Below are 22,045 nucleotides of genomic sequence, written 5' to 3'. Positions count from 1 at the left end.
CTTCACTTATTTATTTATATTTTATTAATCTCCCCCTTCCCCAAAAATAAGGGGAGAAAAAGACAAAAAGAACAAAAAAGTAAAGGAATGGGAAGGGAGGGAAAGGAAAGAAAGGAAAGGGGGAAGGGAAGGAAAAGGAGAGCAACAGCTTGGTTTCTATCTGCTAGGAATTAAAGATTTCTAAAAAGTTAGACCATATCTTTGCCAATTTGTCTTGGGGTCCTTCTTCTCCAAAATGTTACCTGCTCTTTAGCTGCCAGGACAGCCACATTGCTGAGCCAAGCTTCTGTCCCTGGAGTCAGGCTGCTTTTCTGTTTATGTAACATGAGTTGTGTGGCTGCAAGCACTGCTCTAGAGAACCAAGCTTTTCATGGAGGTGGAGTTTCCAGGATGATGGTTTAATTTTTAAGGTGGTATCCATTATCATGTTAATCCTCCTACCGACTTCTAACCCAAAGGATTGAGAGTCCCCAAACATATGAGCCAGTGTGATTCTGGGGAGACCCACATCTTCAGCAGCAGTCTCCACCAGTGCCTTGCTGTGTGCCCTTTGGCAAGTCACTTCACTGTTCTGTGCCTTAGTTTACTGCCCTCACTGCGGCTGGGCAGTCCTTGTTGAATCATTTATGCTGCTATCATTGGCCCTGTCATTAAACCTTATAAAATGGGAGAGGCAGGAGAATAGATGTTGCATTTGCAGCATTGCGCAGACAGTGTAATGTGACATATGGATTGAAGGATGACAAGATTTGGGCCAATCTTGCTCTCATTCACGTCAATGGCAAATCTGCTGTTGGCTTGAATGGGAACAGTATCAGATACTTTTATTGTGGCTTTAGTTGTCTGCCTGAATTAGGCTGGAAGCTGTATTCTGCTTCCAAAATGCCATACTCAGCTGACTTTTCTATCTCTGATGTATCCCCCTTAAGTCATATCAGAATGTAGGGCCAAAAGTCATTTGGGGGAAACACTCTGGCCTTAGGAAGTCTTAAAGTCTTCTCCTGCCTTTGCACTGCCTACGGGAGTAATGCTCCCACAGGCTTCCCCACTGTGCGCCGCTCCCTAACTTTTCTTTGGGTGGTAGGCTTTGCCCGAAATAGGGGGGGAATAGGAATCATTTAGTGCTTACAAGCATTAACTTATGCTCACAGAATCCTTCTGAAGTTGAGTGGAGGAATGATTCCATGGAAGATGACGGTCTCCTTTGCTCCATAATTGCTTCTTCCCGCAGCCTGTCCCTCTCACCCATGATCCTCATGGACCTGGTCTTCACTACACAAAAAAAAAAAAGGTGTGTTCTTAACTTGAATTAATGAACCTGAGGCAAAATCCCAGTGGAGGCAAGGTAGTTAGAAATTTTCATATGAGTTAGCAGGTTGAGTTATGGCCTATGGAGGAGCTTCATCTTTAACTCAACCAGCTAGTTCATACAAAAACTAACTAAATGCCTTGCCTTCACTAGGATTTTATCTCGAGGTAGTTAACTCGAGTTAAGAACCCACTTTTCCCCCCCTCTGGTGAAGACAAGGCCATAGAGCGGCTTCCACAGGATCAAGGGGATTGTGGAAGCATGCTGTAGAGTTGGCACTCCGCCCTTTCCCCTCCACTCAGAACTGCTGCTCTTTCCCCCACAACCTCCCACAAGGAAGTGAAGAGAAGAATTTGGCCTGATAGTGTGAACTCCTTGAGGCAGCCATGTTAAGCTCAGTCCTGCTCCCAGGGAAGTCCATGACAAAACTCCAGTTGACTTCAATGGGAGCAACATCGTTGCCCCATGTTTTTATATTCAGCTTCAAAATCTCATCCCTCTCCTACACCTATTCGGTAGCTAGGGAAAGTTGTTTTGTAAAATGATTATCTATGAAAGCAGAAAAGTGTCTGATTGTCTCACTACTCTGCTTTCTTATTCAGTGTGCGGTTGGTTTTTGCAGGGTTGGCAAAAGGTTTAGTTTACACTGATGGAGCGTAGTAGTTGTCATTGTTCTCTCTTACCAGTTACACAGTCCACTTTTACAGTCAGGTTTAGGGATCGACTGTCGAAGTGAGGCATGTGGAATTTATGAGCAGTTTCTTATATTAAGAAATATAAAATGATAAATAGCAACTGATTTTTGTTTGTTTTTTGTGTCTATTTTTCAGGACCCCAGGAAACTCCTTTTCACTACCGGTAAGTTGGTGATGTTCTGTGCAGAGTTGATAAGCTGATTAATTAGTTTAGATTTCATATTGCAATCAAACCAGAAATATATTGTCAGCCAGACAATGGTCTCATTTCCACCCATAGTGGGATTTACCTCCATGTCGCTAGGGGCAGAGCTGGGATCACAGTGTCCTTAAAGGTATTTCCTAAGTGTCCTTAAAGGTATTTCACTGTATCCACATAGCAACATACATGGTCGTAGGGACCTATCCCGTTCCTGTTCCAGTCAAAACCAAAACTTCCATTGACTTCAGCGAGAGAAGAATGAGGCTTTTAGTTTTTGGAGAAGAGAGAAAATAAATCAAAGGTTGGACCCTCTAGAGCAGTGGTTTTCAGTCTGTGGTCCCTGGTCACCTGGGGGTCCACACACTATGTCTAAGATTTCCAAAGAGGTCCGCAGCTCCATTTGAAAATTTTAGGGGTCTGCAAATGAAAAAAGGTTGAAAACCACTGCTGTAGAGTCTCCTGTCATGGAGCAGCATTGATGGAGACAGGGAGTAATGGGGGATGGCTAGTCCAGTTTGTTGCTCCAAGTTGATACAGGTTGCTCAATAGATCTCTCCTAATATTTAGAAGAGGAGTGAGTCTCTGAAGGAGGCAAACTGAAGGGCTAGGTTGTAGCCTGAGCCCGACTTTAGGGGCTTTTTGTTGTTACAGGACAACTGACCCACTTCATCGGCTTACCTGTCCTTTATGGACAGCCCAGTCCTGTAAGGTTTAGCATTTGCAAGGTACTGAGGAGCCTCAACTTCCCTGCCTGACTTCAGTGAGAGTTGAGGGTGTTCAGTCCCTCAGAGGTGAGATTAACCCTAAACGAAGGGAAAGCTGCTGCCTCACAGAGTGTCAGTGGATAATAACCCCTCCCCCCAACTCGAGCTGGCTGCAGGGAGAATGTAACTATTTAAAAAAGAAAAGAGGGATCTAATTGAGGATGTGTGATACTGATTCAGTAACCTCGATTAGAATATTTAGAAAACACGCATTAAATATAATGGCTTGTATTGCTCTATTATCTGCAAATCAAAAAAATAACTCCTATGACTGTTTGCCATTTTTCATCATCATGCGCCAGACAAAATATTTAGTTTCTGTGTTGGTGTTATACAAATCTGCCATTTGTTACATCAAGCACGTAACGAGATGAACCTAGGTTTGCTTACCCAGTAGTCAGGAAGGAGGAGTTATAGAAACTCTTGGAGTGGTGTGAGCAAAGTCTTCAGTGCTGTTGTTCTGCAGATGAGTCAGTGGAACATAGTTTCAAACAGAGATTCTACATAATATTAAAACCAAATTTCTGTATTATCCAATGTTAGAAAAAGAAATGTAACCAAAATACTGACTGGTTGTCTCAGCTGGTTTATGTCAGGATCAGTTCAGCTTTAGAATGATTAAACTGCAACATGGAAGCAAGCAACTAGAATCATAAAAATAAATGAGCAAAGAGGTTTTAGCTGCATGCACATGACAGAGAACAATGTACTCCCATTATGGAATGGATTTCCTGGGCCTGACGCAGGCACTCCTCACTCAGACACAACTCCCATTGACACCTACGGGGTGTGATGTTCTACTGTGTTTCACCTTGTTCACCCCTGTTCAGAATGAAGACAGAATGCTGCTATTCTGATTTGGTAGGGGTTGGTGCAAGACAGCATAGAAACAAGCCAAAAAAAAAAGTTTAATTTGAAGGGACTGCAGGATGGGGTCCCGTGTCTCTCGCTCCTGTTGCACTTACTGGAATTAGAAGTCTATAGAAAACACAGGTTTCAAAGGTTCTAAGCCAAATCCAGACCAGGTGTCAGCAGGTGCAGCTTCCATAGAAAATCGGTGATATTCTAAATGGTGGTGTAAGTCTGTTGGCTAACTGGCATAGACTCATAGACTTTAAGGCCAGAAGGGACCAGCATGATCATCTAATCTGATCTCCTGCACATCGCAGGCCTCAGAAGCTCACCCACCCACTCCTGTAATAGACCCATAATCTCTGGTTGAGTTAGTGAAGTCCTCAAATCATGATTTAAAGACTTCAAGTTACAGAGAATCCACCATTTACACTAGTTTAAACCTGCAGTTGATCCATGCCCCATGCTGCAGAGGAAGGCGAAAACCCCCAAGGGTCTCTGCCAATCTGACCTGGGGGAAAATTCCTTACAGACCCCAAATATGGCAGTCATTTGGACCCTGAGCATTTCAGCAAGACCCAATAGCCAGACACCTGGGAAAGAATTCTCTGTATTAATTCAGAGCCCTCCCCATCTAGTATCCCATCACTAACCATTGGGGATATTTGCTGTTAGCAGATTGCTACATGCCGTTGTAGGCAGTTCCATCATACCATCCCTTCCATAAACTTACCAAGCTCAGTCTTGAGGCCAGTTAGGTTTTGGAAGGCTGTTCCAGAACTTCACTCCTCTGATGGTTAGAAATCTTCGTCTAATTTCAAGCCTAAATTTGTTGATGGCCAGTTTATATCCATTTGTTCGTGTGTCCACATTGGCACTAACTCCTCTTCCTCCCTGGTATTTATCTCTCTGATGTTTTTATAGATAGTAATCATCTCTCCCCTCAGCCTTCTTTTGATAAAAGTAGCACAGTTGGCATTGATGTGGCATTCAGTGGGTGTTCAAGGTGAGGGTTGTTCACAGACTAAGGAGGAGGAAGAGGGAAGGTGCATCAAAACCAACATCTAATAGGAGGCGCAAATAAAGTATAAGCAGTGCTGCCTTGATCAGGGAGAGGGCCTGAGTGCACATTGTACAGCCCACAGCCTCTCCATGAATGACCCTGCTTCTGTGGATACCCTGAGAGCTGTGTGGATCTTGGGGAATGCACTGTATTAGGGTGAGAGCCTGCAAGGTGGAACCCCCCTCTCCCTAAGGGAGTAAGGGGAAAACCTTGTGTCATTTTCATTCATTTTCGTTCCCCTTCACTTCTCAGTGTATTCACTCATAAGGGATGTTTTGGCCTGACTCTAAATCAGTAATTTAATAGCATCCTTCTTTCAGCCCATTGTGCCCAAGTGTTGAAGTCCTGCCCCATTGAAGTCAGTATCAGGCCTTCCATTTTCTTCACTGAGGCCAGGTTTTCATTTATGCTCTCCAGCCTAGAGATATCAAAACCATGCAGGAATTGCATATCCTACAGTGTAGGAATCAATACTTGGCACAGATGGTTTGAGGCTTAAGGTGTGGGGGTTTAAATTTTTTTTAGTATAATTTTAAATTTTTAAGAGTTTAACTTGTAAAAAAAAAATAGCAGAAGCATTCAGGTAAGAATGCAGCAACCATTTCAAATCGCCGTTATTGTTGTTGTTTGAATTGTGGTAGGTCCTAGAGGTCCCAATCAGGATTGGGGCCCTGTTGTTGTTAGGTGCTGTACAAACACATTGGTAGACACTGTCCTCACCTTGAAGAGTTTACAATCTAATTTGAGACAGGAGGCAACAAGTGAAACGACAAGAGGATGGAAGGAAGGAAGGACAGGAGTAGCAGCAATAAGAGTACAGGGGTGCGTAGGTAGCTACTGCACAAACGGATAGTTCCCATTCATCTTAATTTTAAATAAAATGAGCTATCCCTGACCAACCATTAGTTATTATTATTGCCATAGTGCCTAGGAGCTCCAGCCATTGTCTAGTCCCCATGGTTCTAGGTGCTGTACAAACTTTGAAAATCAGATGCCAGCATTAATGTAGGTAATTTAAAGTCTTTGTCCTATCACTCTGGAATGCTGACTGCAGCTCATCTTCGCAGGTTTTGTTCTACAGTCAACAACTTCAAACATTATACTATGTCATGAAGACTAATTGCAGCACTTTTCCCATTTCAGGGTAAAATGGGTCTGCAAATGATCGTAGCAACAGCTGGCATTGCAGTTGGTTTGCTTGAAATTCTCTTTCTGTGACCAATTTTTAATTGTGCTGTTTTGGAGAGCTGTACAGTTAAAAAAAATATATAACACTCAAAATTAAAATGGAAATGTTCTGCAAGTAACTAGCTTTGAAAGAGATTTCAAAAGCTGTTATAAAACCAGCCTTTACAGCAAACTGAAAGCCTGTGCTGTTAGAAAGGTACCTGCTGAGATCCAGCTGGTTCATGGTGCAAAGGGGGTACAAGAGGAGAAGCGAACAGTAAATTGTGAATTTTAGAGGTATCTGTATATACATGGACTAATGCAAGGAAGAAAACATATTTTCCCCTCTCCAGATGGAGAATAACAGTGAAAATCTGTTTTGCACAAAATTCTCTGAAACTATGTTTATTTGGAAAATTGATTCTTAGAAATAAATAAATTACACAAATCAAATAAATCATTTTGATCAATACATGATTTGTGTTCCTAATACAGACCGGCACTTTAAATGGTCATAAAAGATGAGAATACCTTTTCCTAATACAATTTTAAATCTGTGTGTGTTTATGTTGCAGTTCCAGGACTGACTGGGGTCCTGATGGTGTTAGTTTTATTCCTAATGTGCACAGCTTCTACATATGCTATCAGGTAAGACTTAATCTGATTATTACGTTGAACATCACAGTCTGAGAAATCGTATTCTGCCGCAGATTAGAAGGAATACAGAGCAACTACAGTGATATGTAACAGGCATTATATAAATAGAAGGAAAATATCAAATATCTTGTTCTATTTGTTGCACTAACTTGTAGGTGAACTAGCACATTACGTTTTGGAATCAATATTTGTACAATAAATATGAAAACTGATGATGTTTTCAGAACGTAGATGTATTTAAGGGACATGGTCTATTGAAATCTAGACAATTTTACTCTCCCCTGTCACTAGGGTGACCAGATGTTCCAATTTTATAGGGACAGTCCTGATATTTGGGGCTTTGTCTTATATAGGCGCCTATTACACCTCACCCCCATCCCGATTTTTCATACTTGCTGTCTGATCACCCTACTGTCACTGTGTGAAAGATCCACAGAAGCAAAACAGGAAACTGACTGTACAGTGGTACCAGTGAAACTAATTGTACACAAAGTGCTGTCAAATGCGCAAAGTAAATAAACTGCTGGAAAAATCAGAGGTTAATGTAGTTTTTCTTCATCCTTTCTTGGGTGTTTCTTGTAACAATACATCGATAAAATATTTCAGATAGAAATGTGCCATTTAATTGACTTAGTGTCTTTTTAAGGGGATATTAAGAATTCTGGGTACCATATTTCATAACTGAACACAGTAATTCTTGGTCACAGCCTCAGGTAACATTATTAATGGAGATGATAGTCTAGAGAGAAAATGAGCAGGGAACTGTATCCCCTTTTTAGCGCAGAGTCCTTAATGCTGTATGGTGCCTGCTCCAACGACTTAAGTGTCAGATTGCTTAACACCCTGCAGGGTTGAGTTTGATAGCCTTCATAGCCTTAGGCCCTGATCCTGCAAACACTTAAGCACATGCATAACTTTTGCTCATGTAGCAGTCCGTATCCAGTACTCACTTGAATAGATTAATGTTTTTGCAGGATCAAGAATCAAGTGTTTGCAGAATTGGGGTTTTAGATCTCGATTCAACAAAGTACGTACAGATATGCCTAACTCAAAGCATGAGAGATTAGTCCGAATTATGTCAGCTAGGCATATGTAAGTTACATTGCTGAACCAGCATGTCTTAGCTAGCTATTATTATTATTGTTAGGCCCTGATTGAGGAAGCAATTGAGTATGTACTTAAGAATCTTTCCTGAACAAGGATGCTTTCCTGAATCAGGACCTGAGGAACTGGCAGCCACAGATGGAGCTACAGAAGCACTGAATTTGAGCAGGATTAGACTGCAGTGCTGCTAGACTCAAGATAAGATCTCAGGAAAATTGGGCAGGATGTAAGCTATACTAAAGGCTTTGCCTCCAAAGCCAAACCCATTTCATAAAAGGTGGAAACACTAAATGATCACTTCATACTGATACAGCTCTGCAGGGCTTTTCCAAAAGCAAAAGTCTGTTTTCTCCAAGACCAACATAAATTAGAAAATAACAGTAACATTTGTTTAAATAAAAAAAAAAGAGAGAGATGCAATGCAAACATTCTTGGAAATAATGAAATTACTGTGATAAAAATTTAAAACTGTTCCTGATCCAGGCAACAAAGGTTTCCCTGTTTCCAAGACTGTGTACTAGTTATATCCCGTTTTGACTATGGCAACCTCCTGCCCTTCAGTCTCCCCTCCTTAAAACTCCCCTCCCATCAAATACTCATTTTCCGCTCTTAGTGCTTCGACAATGCCTCTTCTTCTAGATTCATTACAGTGGCATCTCCTCTTCTGTATAAAGATCAAGCTTCTTTTCTTCAAGCATTCCACAGTCTCTGCAGCCACCTATTGTGTCTAAGCCCGTTTCTCCTCCTGTAATCCAATCTGCTCCTTCACGTCCTCTTTGTCTTCTCCTGAAAACTCTTTCCACTTTTCTTTCATGCTGTCTCTATATTTTCAGTAAGTAAAGGCTTGATACAAATTTGAGGTGAAATGGAAAAGCAGTTTCTGATATATGAATTTTAGAACAAAACCAGTTGAATTCACTTCTTGAAAAATCTTCTTAATTTTTTTTAAAAATTTTCTTCCATGCAGTAGCTCAGCACCAGCTTGTGTAGCAACTCTCCATTTTTCATTCAAGAACCATTTGCTAGGAGGGAGTTTGAATTATTATAAAATGTAATAAAACATACAGAAAAATGCTAAAATGTGATCCAATTACAAGTGAAAGTTATTCCAGGACCTTTCCCATGAACTCAATCACTAAAATATAGGATGCCACTTATTCAGGGCTTCCTAAATAAGCTCCAACTACCCACACACAAGCTATCTTCTCAATAACATATAACAATAGTCATTCACATTATTATCTTATAAACCATCACATACACATTTCCTTCCAATGCAAATCTACACCCACCCACATACCAAGGCCAGTTCCCCAAAATAGGAATTAAACACACAATTTGAACTCAGGTTTTCAAGAACACTGATTTCTAGGAAATTAGATTTTGATAAATGTCTATTTTGAATCACAGATAGTAGATAAGAAGCAGTCTGATATGTTTTAAATAGCAAAAAAGTTCTGATTTAGTAAAAAGAAATAACGTTTATTTTTCGGCAATGTAACAGATATAAGCTGTCTAGGTAAAAGGAGACGAAGACATTTCAAGAGAGGGACATAGTATATGTTTGCAATGTCTTAATAATAGTTTCTGAAATTATATAGTCAGAGTTAAGGTTGTGTTTTATTTTATTTTTGATTTGTATTGTGGGTGGGGATAAAGGTTTGTATTGGAAGAGAATATGTTGTGCTACTGTGTGGGGTTGGAATGTGCTGTGTTGTGTATTTGTGAAGATAGGTAGCTTATGGGTGAATATTTCCGTAATTAGCGAGTTCCTAGTTTTTTTGAGTGATGATTGTACTCATGGAGAAAGGAATAAAGTTAAGTGACAGTTCACAGAGTTTTTATGTGGGGAGAATTTCCCTGGTTTTTAAAATCATCAATAGAAGGAAGTCCTTCTTCTCCTTTGTCCTGCACTCCCTGCACTTACGTGGCACTACTTGTTCCCTGCAATTTACCTCTATGTGCCCGGGATTCCAGAACACCCTCTCTGTATGTCAACTCTAACTCCTAAAGTATCTTCATATTTTCCCTCCTGTTGCCCTTTGCCCCAGTTCCCTGCATGTGCACCATGGATACCTGCACCTGCTTCAGTCCTTCTCCCCTCTCCCTCAACTCTCTGACTGCCTCCCATCCACACATCTTTTTACCCACTTCCCATTACACCCATTTGTATTTAAAATGCTTAATAGCTACTTTCAATATTTTAAAATATAAATGGCTACAAGAGCATCAGGGCAAATGGCGTGGCCTGAGGGAGCCAGTATTGGTGGCAAAACTGTGATTATAGGCTGAATTTTGAGGTCATGGAGCCATTATGGCAGCAGGGGTGGGGAAGAAGGCTGTGTAGAGACCTGGGAAAACAGGCTAGTCTCCATATCTTAGCTCCTTGCATGTGCCCCTAGTCCCTGCTCTCCTTCCCTCCCTTCCATGCCTACCCAGTCCCCTGACCTCTTTCCAACAACTCAGTGTGGGCAAATGTGCGTGTGTATATTTTTTACATAACTGAATTGGATTTTGGACCATAACTGAGTTGGATTTTGATTTTTCTATGTTTATAATTTTCATCTAGATACACAGAGCTGCTTGTAATTAGTGATGACTGAGTGTAATATCTGAGAATGGCATTAAACCACAGTTTATTCTTTACAGGCTTTCGAACTACGATATCTTCTGGTACACACACAACCTTTTCTTTGTCTTCTACGTGCTGCTGCTGGTGCATGTTTCCGGGTATGTAACAAAATAAACTGTCCCTGTACCTTAAGCACAGTGAGGAGGGTACAGCTTACAAAGAAGGGCATTGAGGCAGGGAGCTAAGTGGCATCTTCCTGACATGACCTTGTGCTGGTCAGTATTCCACAGTGGCAATTGCTCAGGTAAAGCTTGTGTTGTGGTTGGAGCATCATTTGGTACAGCAGATTAGAACACAGCAGGGTCAAAACCTGAACTAAACCCCGCTCCTTGCCCATTCCACCAAATTCTGGTGTTAACTAAAATAAATGTTGTTTAGCTCTGTCTCCAGAACCACCCTGGCTGAAGTGAAGTCACTCTCTTCCCTTTGTCTTTCCTTTCTCCACATCCCCATTGCTGTAAACACAACAGTTATTTCTCTCTCCCCAACCATTTTAAACAACCAATCTATGGGTATAAATGACCACACAAGTGTTACGAGTGGGGGGCTTGGGCAGTCAGTCCTAATGGCCAGAGCCAGAGTCCAGGGGTCTAAGTCAGGGGTTCCAGGATCAGAATCTAAGAGTGATAGCTGGAGTTTGGGACTGGGGCCGGGGTTTTAGTACTGATGCCAGTGGGCAGGGATGGAGCCAGCATTCAAAGGGCAAAGCCAGGTCTGTAGCCAGAGTCAGAGTTCAAGCACTGAAGCACAGGATCAAAGCCACAGTCAGCGTCCAGGTACCAAAACCAGAGGTTGAAAGCTGGAGTTGGCCTCCCAATACTGAAGCCAGGGGTCAAAGCCGGTGTCAGAGTCCAAGTACTAAAGCAGGGTCTGGGCTCGGAGTCAGAGTTCAAGGGTGGAAGCCGAGGGTCCAACCTGGAGCCGAGGGTCTGAAAACTAGCAGAGAGGCAGATCCATCACAGTGGCTGGCAAGGAAGTCAACCTTATTGTAAAGATGCTTCCTAGAACTCCTCCTGGGTTTAAATAATGTGCCTGGACCAATCGGGGCCATGAGGGAAGCTGTCAGTTCAGCCTTCTGTGGTGATACTTCCTGTGGTTTTATCTCCACGGGAAGTATGCGGTGATGCCTACAGGTTTCCCATTGCTGTCAGGTAGTGGCGTGGAGGTGTCACCTGTTCTGCAGACCCAGGTTCTGGTCCCGTCCCCACAGAACCTCACAAGGTGCAAGACTGTGGAGGTTCCCACATCAATGCAATTCCTTTGGAACAGATCCTTAGCTGGTGTAAATCAGCACCACTGCATTTGAATCAAAGCAGCTGCATCATTGACATCAGCTAAGGACCTCGTCCATTGACTTCCCTGGAATTACTCCTGATTTAGACTGATGTGAGATGAGAAAGAGACAAGCGTTCGAGCTACACAGAGCTCTTCTTAAGGTCTGGGAAAGGTACTCAGAGTCACAGCTAAATACCTATAGGAGTTGCATTGGTATGAGAAACTGAGTACCTTTCCCAGACCTGAAGAGCTCTGTGTAGGTTGAAAGCTTGTCTCTTTCACCAACAGAAGTTGGTCCAATAAAATATGTTACCTCACTCATCTTGTCTCTCTTTGTAGGGTCTGAAGGTAAACAATGAGTAGTTGTTCGATTTTACAAGTGGTTAAATAGAGCACTGTAAACTTGAAATCTAGAGAATTTAAAAAAAAAGAGTTCCAAGTATCAGGTTCTTACATTGGACCATGATTCCTGACTTTTCCATGTTTTTTTAAAAGGTTCCCCCCGCCCCTTCACTGTTGCTATATGAAAGACCCAACAGGGGAATCTGACAAACTAAGGCCCCCATCTCGCACTGAATAAAAGGCAGGTGGTTCCCTGTGCAGACCCCTGTTCTTGCAGGACTGAGCCTGCCTGGCTATACAGGGGAATTGGTGACAATGACTCTGCACAAAGTGCTGTCTCATACACAAACTAAAAACTAGAGGAAAACATTTTTCCTACCCTCCATCAGTTATAGTAGATGTAAGATGTAACTTGTAACAATAGAAGCTAAAAACATTTCAAACAGAAGCATGTTTTTTTTAAATTCACAGATTTTTTTTATTATGATTAAGGAGCCCTTGTCATAGACTAGGACCCCATTGTGCTAGGTGCTGTACAAAATGATGATCCCTGCCCCAAAGAATTTACAATCTAATTATAAGACAAGAAACAACAGATGGAGAGAGACAGACAGGTGAGAACACAAGGAAACAACGAGACAATATTAGTCAGCATGATAGGCTGTGGTATCAGCACACCTATCCGTTGGCAAGGTTTTTTGGATAAAGTTACCGGTACCAGTTCTTAATTCCTGAGGCTAGATGGAGCATATAACTAATGTCTTTTTGCATTCTCAGCAGCCAGCCTGAAAGGGTAGATTAGAGTGGAGCAGGCATCAGGACTGAAACATCTAGGCTACTGACTAAAAATCCCAGTGGAGTCAATGGAGGCCTACCTCTCTCTGAGGTGGAAAAGCTGCATTCCATGCAGAAAAACCTGTGTGGGCAGCTTTTGAATGAGCAAGGTTTAAAATGCAAGGACCAATCCTGCTCCCACTGAAGTCAGTGGGAGTTTTGCCATTAATTTGCAGGGCTCACTCCTCCTTCCATTGATGCACTTTTGGTAAGATTAGGGACTTGCCCTGGTGTCTTTATTCAAGATGTCCCCAACTCTCATGAGGTGCTGCCTGCAACTCTGTAAGCAACTCAAGTTCCATGATGGGTTATAGTGTGCATAACTGAGTAGGGAGCAGGCAGCAGTGGTGTGTGTGGGGACCATTGCTAGGAAGTGCATTAGGGTTTTTTTGTAGTCACGTTCATTCTGGATCCTCTGTTTAAAGATTGCCTGCCTCCCCGCCCCTGGGCACTGGCAGCTGGAGGAAAGACTGTCAGCATGACACCAGAGGAGCTGAGCTGTCAAGTAGCAGGGGCATGGGCAAGGGGTCCCAGGGTGTCTGAGATTTGCATGGGAATGGCAGTTCATTCTTCAGAGGACAAACCTCTTCCCATCACTGGAATGATTTGGGGAAGATTCTGCAAGGGGATTTTTTTAGGATATCCCATGCCCTTTCCTCCCAGATCCTCTCCTGGGGGTTCTTCCTAGTTCTACTCTATGTATATTGTTATACTGCCTGGGTCTGTATCTGAGCACCTCCCAGTAGTGCATTAAGTGAGACGACTAACATCTGTCATGTATGGTTTGTTGTTTCTTTCATCCTCACCCCAGGGGGAGAAGAGAACTAGCCTTAATAATTAATGCATGTGCTGTTGTGGTACTTTTTGCAACAAGACCTGCAAAGAATTTCAGTGACTTAATGTACAGATGCCCCAAACTTTAAGTAGGCTTTGGTATTAAGCCAACAATAGCAAAAAGTCAATAGGAAACACAAAACAGATGCTTTCAGGACATTATTCTACAAACATAAGGATTACTAAAACATTTGGAGCCAGCTCTTCTGCTGGTGTCAATTGGGCTAGCTCCACTGAAGTCAAAGGAGCTACGCCAGTTTGCACCAGCTGAGGATCTGACCTTGGTGATATTGCTATAGTTGTCAAAGGACTTAGACATCTCCTACAGGGTGAAGAATTCTTAAGATTCTACCCATACATTGTCCTCGATCAAGTCCAGAAGTACCAGAGCTTAACTCACCCTGGGACACCAGAGAGAGGATGCCAAGATAATCCTCAAAAAACCCCAAACATAAATCATACGTCATTGCAGCTAACTCAACTTCAGTAGGACTAAATATTAAGTAATTAATTAAATTAATGTATTAAAGTTAAGCACATGCTTAAGTCCTTTGCTGGAATGGTGTCTTCATGGCAAATACTTTATTAAATACTGGCTGGTGATCTGAAATCTGGGACATGTTTGTAAATTTTATTTTCCTGTGTTTCAAATATATTCTTCATCGGAGATTGTTTGGAGGAGGGGAGAGAAGTGACTAATGTGGTGGTACTGGATTTATCAAAAGAGCACATAGCTTTCTCAGTGGCTGTAGCTATGGTAATAGCTTTTATAGTTTATCAAAGAATCAGTGCCTTTGGACAATGATTCATGATTGTGTGTCGCTTTTAGTAGATAATCTCTTGTGTATTGGACACAACGTGTCAAAAAGTATAATATTCAAAGAACAGGGTTAGTCTTTCATTTATATAATGTGGGTGTGTATGTATTGTAGCTTGATTGTTTAAGATTCCATTTTCAGTGAATGCTGAGGCTACGCTACATAAAAGCAAAAATGCTATTATCAAAATGGAGTTTTTATAATCCTGATATGACATGAGAGGTGACCAAATTATATATGTATATATATAAACTTTTAAACGGTGCGGGGAGGGAAGGATTTGTCTGTACAGAGACGTAGTGTGCAGCATGCTGGGATGTAATTCCAGTGGCCATGTAAAGTGGCCATGTAAACCCTGCTTCCAAGCACTAGATGTTCCAAAGTGCATTTTGATGTGCACTACAGAACTTTTCGTGTGCTGCAACAGGATCCCCATAGCCATTTAGTGGTGGCAGGCTGGTGTGCAGTAGATTTACATCCCAGCTTGCTGTGCACTACATTTCTGTATAAAGAAGTCTGAAGAGTGGCCTATGAGAGGAAGAGTAGCCTTCTTCCTAAGGAGACACAGGATTTCGGGTTCAATTCCCAGCTCTGCTGCAGATATCCTGGGTCCTCTGAGGGAAATCTGGTAATTTGTGCCTTAGTTCACCATTTTAAAGAATTTTTCCTTTTTGTCTGTATTGTCTGTTTAGATTGTAAGTAGAACTAGTCAAAATAGCCAAAATTAGTTTCATGAAAATTTTCAAATTTATAGACTTTTTGAAGTACTCGAAACCAACCATTTAAAAAAAAATTGTGATTCCTTTTCAATTTCTTTTGTTCAAAATTTTTATTTCAAATGTTATCCGAATAGTTAACAACAATTTTGATTTACCCAAGACTGGGTTTTTTGGTAAATAAGATTTGTCTTTACGGAACAGCGCTGTTTTTGATAAACATAAAATGTTGATTATTGAAAACATTTTAGGAATGGTTAAGAATTGAAAAAAGATAAAGACATGAAATCTTTTGAGAAAAAACAAAAAAAATTAAGCAATGTCAACAATTTTTTACAAATTGGAAAAAGGGTATCTTGTGACAGACACATTTCAACCAGCTTTAGTTTTAAGGTCTTCAGGGCTGTTGCTATTTTATGATGTGTTTGTACAGTGCCTAGGTCAATAAGGCTCTGATTTTTTTTAGGGCTTCTTTAGCACTATCACAAATAATAATAATGACACTGGCCAGATTCTCAATTGGTGTCAATGGAGCTATGCCTATTTAGTTCTGTCACAATATTAATGGTGATAAAAACAAAATTTCTATACAAATATTGAGCAGAAGGTAGAAAAATATCACTGGTTCTGTTCTTTCTGTAGATTCTCACAAAAATCACAGAAGTTAACAATGGGAAAAGGTTTAATATGTTTTTCTGAGGAAATTCTAGCCCCTTTCCTTGCAAATCTTCCCTGAGGATATTGTCTGTTGTTTTTTCCAGCCTAATTTTACGATTGGGTCTTCTAATCTTTGAAATGTATTTCACAGCTAAGTACAGCATGCTGTCAAGAGAGGCAGTGTAGACAAGTGGCTACAGCACTTAACTGGGACTCAGGAGAACTGGGTTTTATGCTCAGCTCTCCTATTGTCCCGCTGGGAGACCTTGAGCAAATCACTTCATCTGCCTCAGTTTCCCCATCAGTAAAATAGGTGTAATGATACTGACCTATTTTGTAAAGTGCTTTGAGCTCTATGGATGAAAGGCACTATATAAGAGCTAGGTATTTTTATTGTTGTTATTAATGAGCTAATAACATTGAATAGGTGGAAGATTGAGTGTAGTGGAATTGCAGTTCACCTTAGGAGCTTCTGAACTCATAGCATAGCACTAAAGTGCCACCCTGGCAATGGCAGCTGTTGTATAGAATGTTGCCAACCATGACTAGTAGGCTTCAATCAGTGACTTCACTTTCAGCTCCCATATTTATTAGTTATCTTGTAGAAATTGCAAAACCAGAAATTTGTCATGTGAACCATCAGAAAATTCTCACTTGTTCATCTTGCAATCCTGAAACACTGATAGCCCCAAAGATCTAGTTAACCCAGTGTTATTTTTTGGTTTTGCAACTTTTTGTTTAATTAGTTAGAAATAATGCCTAGAGACACTCTATCATGGGTGCCTTATAAATGATTCGATTACCTTGTGCCAAGTGGTAGATGAGTTCATGCCTGGCAGATTGAAGTGCAACCATTAAAGGGTTTGTGTGTGACAGTTTGTAATGGACAAATATTAAAAGTGTGTTTTAATATCACTATCCCACTTTGGGTATCCCCTGTGTTAGAGGTGACAGAGTATACAAAACTTATCTCATCTATCTAGCCCATTACCCGGATATCTGAGCATGCAGGGGGAAGCCATAGTTGGGCTTCCAACGCTCTGGTGGGGTGAGTAGCTAATGCTATCTTAAATGTCTGAAGTGCTTCTGTGTGCACCAATCACCAGTGTATCTGAGCACCTCACTATCTTTAATATATTTATCCTTGCAACACCCTGTGAGGTAGAGCAGTGCCATTATCCCCATGTAACAAATGGGGGAACTGAGGCAATAGGATCTAAAAGACTTGGCTAAGGTCACATAGGAAGTCTCTAGTGAAACAGGGAACTGAATCCTGGTCTCCCAAGGCCCCAGTTTGTGCCCTATCCATTGGCCATGTCGGCAGCATGTATCGTGTCAGGAGGGCAAGGTTGGGTTGGGAAGGTTGCCGCCACCACCATGCTTCCCTCCACTCCTGTGAACCAAACAGCGCCAGGATGGCTGCTGTGTGGGTGGGGCATCAATTACATGTTTCAAAGGTGGAACTAGGCGCATCGCTCACCACATTGTACCCAGCACTCAGGAGGAATAATGCTACAGACAGACAGGTATAATGCTACAGATGTTTCACCCAGGCATTGCTGCACAGGCCATAAACTACCTTCTCTCCCCAGCAAAGCCGTGCCTCTTAAAAGGTATAATTTAGCCATTTATATTTCTACCATCCCAGTCCATAATTTTGATATAATTCAAGCCCAAATTCTTTGGATGGCAAAGGAAAGCTTCAGCAGAACAAGGAGTTATATTACTTCTCTCGTTACCTTCCTAATGATTCATATAATGTCTGGAGTAATCCTAGTTTTCCTTTAGTATTTTTCCTCTTTCTGTTCTCTAGTTGTGTCTGTAAAATCCCAAGCACGTACTTTTTATTATAAATGTAACTCTCACCTGAGAAACATGCACAGCTCCAGAAGTATAATTTGTAAGGTTGGATCCCTGCCTTTTGTAGAAGTGTGGAATGTCGTTGCTGTGGCAACGCTGTCAAAGCTGCTAAGCAGTTACAGCTGCACAGTGCTTCTGTCCTTGGAGCTCCAGTGTTATCAGCACTAGCAGAGAGCACAGCTTGCTCATTCAGCAGACCTCAATGTTACTCAGAGAGAAAGACCACAGACACAGTTCGGTGACAAAGGCACTCAGCCAGGTTTATTGCCCTCAAAGCACAGTCCTAATGACTTGCACAACTTGAACAAATACATTAACACATGAATGCCCTGCGGCAAGGAGCCAGCAGTGGGAGTCTCTGCTGTCCCCATGGCCGCACAAAGGGCTAAGGCAAGGTACCTTGACATTTACAGACTGAGGCAAACAACTGGGATTAACAAGTTACGTGTTGCCTTACATGTTTCATGACATATGTTTGTTACCTCCCCTTGCACCCGGTTCTTAATATTTCAGACCAAACATCCCTATTATGCTGTAAACCATCTTATCTTGTACTAGAATGTGGTGTGTCTGTACTAACCTTCTGAAATATATTTACGTAATATATCTAGTGCCTGGTACACTAGCAGCAACTTTGCCAAGTTTATGTACCGAACAGTGAACTTGTAAGCGTCAGCTTTAATACATGGCCTGACTTTGGTTCACAGCCTCTGGTTCAGGCCTCAGGTCCTGCACCAGGCCCAGTTCTCCAGGCTCTCTGTACTACACCTTTGATGGAGGACTGTAATGGGGTTCACTCACTGCAAGAGCTCCTCTTCCTAGCCAGGCATGGCATAGTGGCTTTCTTCCCATATGGCGGCCCCTGCCGATAGTCAATCCATGGCTGCAGTGGTCTCTCTTTCCATAATTCACAGTGCTCCCTCTTTGCGATTCAGCCTTGCGGATAGATCACTTATATAATCTGCCCCCTTCCAGGGTATCAAAGTCTCACCAGACCAGATGTCTGGGTGGCACCTCCAACAGTGCTGTGTCATTTCCTAGTGACTGTTAGAGGAACTCAGGCTCCTCCTCTCCCCCCGCTTTCTTATTGTTTCCCTGGGCTTCTTCCTACCTAGGCTTCTCAGGCTTTCTTTCCCCACAACTCCTCCAGTTGATCCTGCTTCCCAGGCCAGGATCCCAGGGCTTATTCTCCCACCTGGGTTTCCCCCTCCTCTCTGCTCTCAGAGAGTGACTACAGACTCTCTCCTTGTGGCCTCCTGCTACTAAAGACTTCCTCTCTTTATATTCCTTATCCAGCTTCTCCCCCAGCTGGGCATCACCAGCCATTAGTATTCATAAATCCCTCGGCCTCCCTTTAGGTGCAACTATGAAGATTAATTGGCCCCTTCTGGGGCCTCCTTAACCCCTTCAGGGCCAGTGTGGGGTGAACACCCCATCATAATGACTTTTTTCATTTGACAAGTGGATTTTCAAAAGCACGATGTTGCTCATGTATGATGCTGTCATGCACAAACATGAAATACTCTTAATGTTGGGAGTGCCCCCTGCAGTTTATAATTCTGCAGTATTGATAGGCCACTTGTATTTAAGATTGCATTGAAACGAGGGCTTGTGTAACACACAGAATGTGGCTGAAAATAGCGTTGGTGTGATTGAATTGCAAATGCAACTATTTAATTTCTCTCCAAGGCCCCCACAATTTCTCCTACCCTCAAGTAGTATCAGGAGTGCCAGGTGGGTTGCAGAACCTTCACTCTAGTGACAAAGGGATCTATTGTTGGAACGCTTCAAGCTAATTCAAACTCCTGAAGGTAAAACAAAGTAAAAATGCTTGTGGAATATCAGCCTTTGATCCGCTTTGTGATGGCCTATAACATGCTCTACAAATTGAGAGAAGTCTGTTGATTTTGATTGCTGTTTCAGTGTCTTTTTTGTTTGTTTGTTTGTTTGTTTGTTTCCTGTAGAGGAGTGCTTAAATACCAGACTAACCTAGAGGAACACCCTCCTGGCTGCTTTCATCCTAACACAACTCTCCAAGAGGATATTCCAGTGCCAGGGATTTTTGAAGAGCCTTTTCCTGAATATGCTCCTGAGCCTTTCCCAGCAGAACCAGAACCATTTGTACAAAATAACGTTGTGAGAATTTGCACTGAGGAACCCAAGTTCCAGTCGCACTTCCCAGAGGTCTGTATGATCCAATGTTTCAGGTTTTACAGGCAATGCCAAGTCTTTCAGTCAGCCACAACCACTAATTATTACTTCTCTGGACAAGAAGTTTTAATAATGGAAAATATTATTAAAACCTTTTCAGGCATCCATAGATTTGGTGGCATGAAACAATCTGTATTAAATTCTTAGAGCACAATACAGAATGGTGAACAGTGTACAGTGGGGAAAATTTTAGGGACCTTTGATGAGCATTTTGAGACTTTAGCTTAATTGAAACAATTAACCTCCACTTGTACTCGTTTTAACCATATACATGTAAGTTTGATTACACATTACTTAGGTGTAACCGTTATCAAAATATAGATTTGGCTTCGTAGTAGAAATTAGATAATCCGTGTAACTACTTCATTATTGTTGTTATTGCTGTTATTTATATTACAGTAGAGCCCAGAGTCCCGTATCAGCATTAGAGCCCCATTGTACTAAGCACCATACAAAACATAAGAAGAGACAGTTCTCGCTGAAGATCTTATAAACTAAGACCATGATCCCGCAACAAACTGCAGGAAGATCCTTTTGTAGAGTGTTGCTGAAGTCAATGGGTCTCTGTGCATGCAGAGTTTCATCAGCACAGAGGGCTGAATTAGGGCTTAACGGAAGACAAAACACCATAGGGGGCCCTAACACACATCAGGAAGTGAAGGGAGGGATAGCTCAGTGGTGTGAGCATTGGCCTATTAAACCCAGGGTTGTGAGTTTAATCCTTGAGGGGGCCATTTAGGGATCTGGGGCAAAATCAGTACTGGGTCCTGCTAGTGAAGGCAGGGGACTCAACTCAATGACTTTTCAAGGTCCCTTCCAATTCTATGAGATAGGTATATCACCATATATTTTTTACTGTTAGAAATTAAAGAAATCTATGAGTAATCCCTACTGGCCACCTGCGTAGCCACAGTCAGTTGGCAAATCCCATTGACATCATCTGGTTCTTAAGGAGGGATTTGAAGGAGGAGAGGGCAGCGGCTTGACAGGCTATAGTTAGGGAGGGTGATCCATGCAAAAGGGGCTCAAGGGAAGTGTTATACGGGAGGTCAGGGCCGGCTTTAGGAAGTGCGGGGCCCAATTTGAACATTTTCGGCGGGGCCCCGGCAGGGATGACTAAAAAAAAAAAACCTGTTCCATAACAATATAAATATATATTATGTACATTGCGTCATATATGCTGCTGATCGGTTATTAATGAGCTCCATTTCACATGTGTGGGTCCCCGCCACTCCCTGGGGGTGTGCTAGGGTGACCAGATGTCCCGATTTTATAGGGACAGTCCCGATTTTGGGGTCTTTTTCTTATATAGGATCCTATTACCCCCCACCCCCATCCCGATTTTTCACACTTGCTGTCTGGTCACCCTAGGGTGTGCACATGTGTGGGTCCCAGCTGCTCCCTGCCCCCCTCATTGAAGCAGGTGTGCAGGGTTACTGCCCTGGGAACTGCAGGGCACCAGTGGACATGGGGCTGGCTGGAGGCAGGGCAGGGGCTGACTGGAGGTAGGGTCTGGCTGCAGGCAGGGCAAGGGGTGCGGGGCTGGCTGGAGACAGGGGTATGTGGGGTGGGCTGGCTGGCTTCAGGCAGGGCCGCAGGGTGGTGTGGCAGGCAGGGCCGGCTCTAGGCACCAGCAAACGAATCACGTGCTTGGGGCGGCACATTTTCAGGGGAGGCATTCCGGCCATCTTTTTTTTTTTTTTTGCTTCGGGCGGCAAAAGCCTAGAGCCGGCCCTGGCAGCAGCGCGTCCTGCGCGGGGGTGCCCTGGGGCCGCTGCGGTTCGCGCTGCGGGGGAGCAGCGCCGCACCTTGTGGCTGGGCCGGGCAGGCTCCGAGCGGGGGACACTCGGGCTGGGGGCCTCCCTGCGGGGCACATGGAGCTGCCTGCAGGTGCCACAGGGCGGTCGCCCCCCAGCGCCGCAGCCAGGGCTAGGCGAAGCGGCCTGAGTCGCCCAGGGACTGTGGCAGAGCGGCCAGAAGCAGCAGCAGCAGCAGCGGGGCCATAGAGGGTGGGGCGCTGCCGTGCGGGGCCCGCATCCTGCTCTCCGGGGCT

At 42.9% G+C, this 22,045-nt stretch overlaps 1 protein-coding gene across 1 annotated transcript in view; it reads left to right on the top strand.

Moving 5' to 3' along the window:
• NOX4 (NADPH oxidase 4) overlaps positions 1–22,045 on the top strand; it is a 148,219-nt gene that overhangs the window by 17,472 nt on the left and 108,702 nt on the right. Inside the window, exons 5-8 of the mRNA XM_024215249.2 lie at positions 2,140–2,167; positions 6,628–6,700; positions 10,463–10,543; positions 19,746–19,965. Of these exons, the coding sequence (XP_024071017.2) occupies positions 2,140–2,167; positions 6,628–6,700; positions 10,463–10,543; positions 19,746–19,965 (402 nt within the window). The remainder of the gene's footprint in view (positions 1–2,139; positions 2,168–6,627; positions 6,701–10,462; positions 10,544–19,745; positions 19,966–22,045) is intronic.

Source organism: Terrapene carolina, unplaced genomic scaffold (assembly GCF_002925995.2).
Source record: "Terrapene carolina triunguis isolate 2854851 unplaced genomic scaffold, T_m_triunguis-2.0 Scaffold97, whole genome shotgun sequence".
Lineage (NCBI taxonomy): Eukaryota > Metazoa > Chordata > Testudines > Emydidae > Terrapene > Terrapene triunguis.
Note: the sequence above shows the minus strand (reverse complement) of the source record. Positions and strands in the feature narration are given on the sequence as shown.